The 5,155-nt window shown below is 40.1% G+C and overlaps 1 protein-coding gene across 1 annotated transcript in view; it reads right to left on the reverse strand.

Moving 5' to 3' along the window:
- The window catches only part of LOC107693579 (round spermatid basic protein 1-like), a 24,608-nt gene extending 19,453 nt beyond the window's left edge, over nucleotides 1-5,155 (reverse strand). Inside the window, exons 1-3 of the mRNA XM_016493020.1 lie at nucleotides 4,993-5,155; nucleotides 2,571-2,586; nucleotides 2,300-2,436 (exon numbers count right to left, since the gene is read on the reverse strand). Coding sequence (XP_016348506.1) covers nucleotides 2,300-2,436; nucleotides 2,571-2,586; nucleotides 4,993-5,155 — 316 coding nt within the window. The remainder of the gene's footprint in view (nucleotides 1-2,299; nucleotides 2,437-2,570; nucleotides 2,587-4,992) is intronic.

Consider the following 5,155-nt stretch of genomic DNA (forward strand, 5'->3'; position numbering starts at 1 on the left):
GCTGGTACCGTAACGTTTTTATTTTTTTAGTACCGACTTGGTACCGAAGTACTGGGTCTTCTGACAACAAGATAATTTATTTAAAACTACAAAAAAGGAGACGACAACGGAACAGGAGAAGATGGCACTCTTTAAATCTTCACAAGGACTTGTACCATGGCAAAACAACATTGTTTGTAATGGACAACTAAGTGATGTATAATGCTATGTTGTATAATAAATGATAAGACACTTGTTCTTTGATTTGTTTATTTTAAATAAGAAGGTGTAACATTAAAATATATTAAAGTGCAAAACACACACACAAAACTCAAACACATATGGAGGGAGGGGTCCTAGCAGACCAATCACAGCGCTCGCGGTCCGCGTAGATTTGACACACTGTGACACTTTTGGAGAGGTGCACATCAGGCTACGGCGTAGTTTCGACGCAGAAGTATAAATCAGCCTTATAGGTGAGACGTCTGTGAGACGTGAGCTTCTGTTAGTCACGACTGATGTTTGAGTAAATCCGCTAGTTGAGCACTCATTCAGAGACAACTAGCAAAAACTCTGTAACAATTATCACACACGTCCACCAGCATCACACATGTGACCCTGCAGCACAAAAGCAGTGTTAAGTCGCTGGGGTATATTTGTAGCAATAGCCAACAATACATTGTATGGGTCAAAATTATACATTTTTCTTTTATGCCAAAAATCATTAGGACATTAAGTAAAGATCATGTTCCATGAAGATATTTTGTAAATTTCCTACCGTAAATATATCAAAACTTAATTTTTGATTAGTAATATGCATTGCTAAGAACTTCATTTGAACAACTTTAAAGATGATTTTCTCAATATTTAGATTTTTTTGCACCCTCAGATTCCAGATTTTCAAATAGTTGTATCTCAGCCAAATATTGTCCTATCCTAACAAACCATACATCAATGGAAAAATTATTTATTAATTTATTATGATGTATAAATCTCAATTTCAGGAAATTGACCCTTATGACTGGTTTTGTGCTCCAGGGTCACAAATAATAGACACTAATAGAACAAATACAGAAACGGACAATCTAACTGACCCCGATGGCCGACTATCCATCCGCTTTGACCATGAACACACTCACCGGACACAAACTCACTACAGAGACGAGCAGATGCAGGAAAACATCACGTTCTGTCATCAAAACTAAACTGACGCACAGTAATACGAGTCGAATGAGTCCGTCTGTCACCACTGTGTCTCCAACAGTTTATTAATGCTCTTCTTATCAACTTACTATTGACTAATGACTTATCTACTTCTATTTCATTAAATTCTTTAATGAGACTCACTATATGGTGAGACAAACATAGTATTTTTTGTCATGTGAATACAAATTGAGATGCAAAAACAACATGTAACTAACGCGCTACTTTCATTAATGATGTGACATGATTAGTTAGTTTAGTCATCAGTTGTGCACAAACAATCGTGTGTGTTAAACACAATCTAGGGGCGACAGTGAAAAATAACTTTGTTTCCATAAATGAAGAGGCACAGATGAGAGTTTAGCAGCTGACGTGATGAAAACACTGACTTTAGTGATTCTGACTGCATTTGTGCAATGTAAATATCACTGTTTTAAAGAATATTTCTGATTGCTTGGAAAAATTATTTTTTTTTAAACGGTTCAACACATTACCCAAACACAGTCGATTCAATCTTACAAGTGGATCCCATATGCTAAATATTTTATAACATCATCATTATTAACTGATTATAAATGGTGAACGTAGATCTTTGCTCACTGTCATATGATCAAGTCAGTAAAGTGACTTTGAATGTACGTCACAAACACTTCCTGCTTTATTTAGAATCAGACTCAAACCTAAAACGACTCGCGGTTCAGTGAGTGAGTCAGTAATAACTCTGAACGATTCACTGCCTAAGCGAGTTAAATATTAAATCATCACATTTGCAAACAATCTGGTCGGTCAGTTTTAATTCTGGAGCCCAGGGGTGCCGTGCCGGGGGGGAGGTTAGGACGATTCCAAGGGCCGGTGAGGGCCGGTTGTTACCCATCTGCTGCCAGCAGAAACAGTGTTTTTGAGCAGGTTCACTCTTTCTCAGATGTCTTTTAGTGACCAGCATCTGTCTAAAGCTCTGTTTAGGAACCCAACATATTTTAAGAATACATTCTAATTATTACAATTATAAATGATGTGCATGTCAAGAAGTGAACCCGAGTTTCCAAATGCATGTGAGGTCAGAGGTGAAACACAGGTGAACGTGAGTGTTGTGAATTATGATTGACAGATCGCTCACCTTTCTCCAGGATCTTCACCTCTCCATTCTCTCTCTTCATCTCCATCATCAGCTTATGTTTTCTTTTCTCCTTCATCTCTTTCTCCTGCTCTTTTTCTCTGTCCTTCTCTCTCTCTCTCTTCTTCTCGCCGTCTCTGTCTCTCTGTTTCTCTTTGTCTTTGATAGTGTGATCTGTAGGAGGAAGAAACACATTGGACGGTTAAAAGAAACCAAAGCATTCAGATGTCAGGTTTCTCTGGTTCCTGGACTAAAGCTCCGTACAGAGGGTTACGCGTGTGAACGACAGCCTGCTCAGAGACACAATGTTGAAAGTTTGTGAATTTACCAGCTCACGTCTTTAAAGGGGTCATATGATGCGATTTCAAGTTTTCCTTTCTCTTTGGAGTGTTACAAGCTGATTGTGCATAGATAAGATCCCTGAAGTTGCAAAGACTAAAGTCTCAAAACCAAAGAGATATTCTTTATCAAAGTTAAGACTCTGCCACACCCCCCTAAAACGGCCCGTTCTAACACGCCCCCACATATCTACCTCACTATGTGGGAATATTAGCATAATTGATATTTAAAAAAAGCATCATATGACCCCTTTAACTAGTAGTCACATTCCCCAACAGGTTCTCAAAGTATATTTTCATATATATTATAAATAAATATATACTTTATATATTTCAAAGTATATACTGTCATGAAAAATAAGGTTTGAACAGCCCTAAAAAGAAGCTTTATTTTCTTTAATTTAGGTCCTTTGTATCCTGAACACATTCTGAACAGGCTTCATGAGGGTCACGATCCTCGTACAAACACACATCACGTTCACGAGGACGGTTTGCGCTGACCTTCATGTACATCAACAAGCTGCAAGGTGCCAGGGTAAAATCATGAGTTATCATGAAGACCAACTGCACAGATTGTGAAACGAATGAAAATATGATTATAAAACACTAAACATACTGTTGTGGAAGCAGGTAAACAGAGACAATGAAAAATTATCATTCTGTCATTATTAACGCTCCCTCGTGTCGATCCTGACCCGTAGGACTTTCTTTCTTCTGCAGAACACAAAAGAAAAGATTCTGAAGAACTGCTTTTGTTAATACAGTGAAAGTAACCACTGCACCTATCTGACCTTCACTTTATTGACATTTTTCTAAATATCTTCTTTAATGATCCAGAAAGTCAGTCATACAGGTTAGGAATGATGTGAAGGCGAGCAAATGACGGCTTGATCATGTTTGGGTGAGTTAGTGGAGTTAGGGTGAGTCAGTAGGAGTTGGGGTGAGTCAGTAGGAGTTAGTGTGAGTTAGTAGGAGTTAGTGTGAGTTAGTAGGAGTTGGGGTGAGTTAGGAGGAGTTAGTGTGAGTTAGTAGGAGTTAGAGTGAGTTAGTAGGCGTTAGGGTGAGTTAGTAGGCGTTAGGGTGAGTTAGTAGGAGTTAGGGTGAGTTAGTGGAGTTAGGGTGCGTTAGTAGGAGTTGGTGAGTTAGTAGGAGTTAGGGTGAGTTAGTAGGAGTTAGGGTGAGTTGGTGAGTTAGTAGGAGTTGGTGAGTTAGTAGGAGAGTCGGTGAGTTAGTAGGAGTTAGTGTGAGTTAGTGGAGTTAGGGTGAGTTAGTAGGAGTTAGGGTGAGTTAGTAGGAGTTAGGGTGAGTTAGTAGGAGTTAGTGTGAGTTAGTAGGAGTTGGTGAGTTAGTAGGAGTTAGTGTGAGTTAGTAGGAGTTGGTGGGTTAGTGTTAGGTAAGCATCTGTAGGACAGGCAACCAACAGTGCATCTTTAATGAATGTGGCTTTTGTGCTGATGTTTTCATATCAGTTGTGTTATGACAGATGGGTTACTACTTTATTAGTGTTTATTAATCTCATGTGGGAGTAACAGGCCTGACACAAACAGTAAATAACACACAACAGTTCAACACAGTGAAGCTCACAGTATAACTCGGAGAACAGCACATATTTATTAGAGGAACAGAAGATCGCTGTATATGACTGTATCGTGTTTTCCGCCGTAAATCAATGTTCTCCGATCACAGAGCGAGTGTTATTACTGAGATTCCAGCAGTAATACAGCAGTCATTATAATCGTGATGTTCTGGTGTCCGATAGACATCTCAGGAATGACAGCAGATATTTCGATTACTGTTTTTATTAATACGAGCTATTATTCTGCCGTCCTACAGACTAAATTGACACTTCAATATAAAAAGACGCATTTATTATTGGATATTATTATGTTTGCCGATGTCGGCGTCTCTGTGCGGTAACACAGGAGATGTTATGACGCTATTATAACGACAGCAGATATTATCATGATGCTATTCCGCGGTAATAACGCGCGTCTGCGACGGGTCACATTGCAGCTGCACACGCCTCACCGATGCTAAGCTAACTAGCTCGCGCTGTCGGTGTTTTCCACGCAAATAAACACATACGCACTCATCCACGAGCACAATAAACACATCATACACTCTCACACACTCGCACCGATCACAGCTAGCGAAGCAGCGGCCCGTTATCAGCCGCAAACAGCGCCCGAGCGGCGGCGGCGAAGCGACTAGCGATACCTTTCTGCGACAGCTTCAGCTCTCCGTTCTCCTTCTTCACACTGAGGTGATTTTCAGCCGCCAGTTTGTGTTTCTTCCTCTCTTTCTCTTTCTCTCGGTCTCTGTCTTTCTCTGTTTTGGTTTTCTTGTTTTTCGGTTTGCTGCTGTAATTCTGCTGCTCCGTGCCTCCGTTCATCTTCTTGGCTTTAAATATTTTCTCTTCGTGTCGGATTTTTTTGGCCGGTGGAGGATGATGATGGTGCTCCCGGTTCTGGGACGCTGGTTTCGGTTCGGTGGGTTTGTTGAGCTGAAAGAACTCCGCCAT

The sequence above is a fragment of the Sinocyclocheilus anshuiensis genome, unplaced genomic scaffold (assembly GCF_001515605.1).
Source record: "Sinocyclocheilus anshuiensis isolate Anshui unplaced genomic scaffold, SAMN03320099.WGS_v1.1 scaffold1598, whole genome shotgun sequence".
NCBI classification, from domain to species: Eukaryota; Metazoa; Chordata; class Actinopteri; order Cypriniformes; family Cyprinidae; genus Sinocyclocheilus; species Sinocyclocheilus anshuiensis.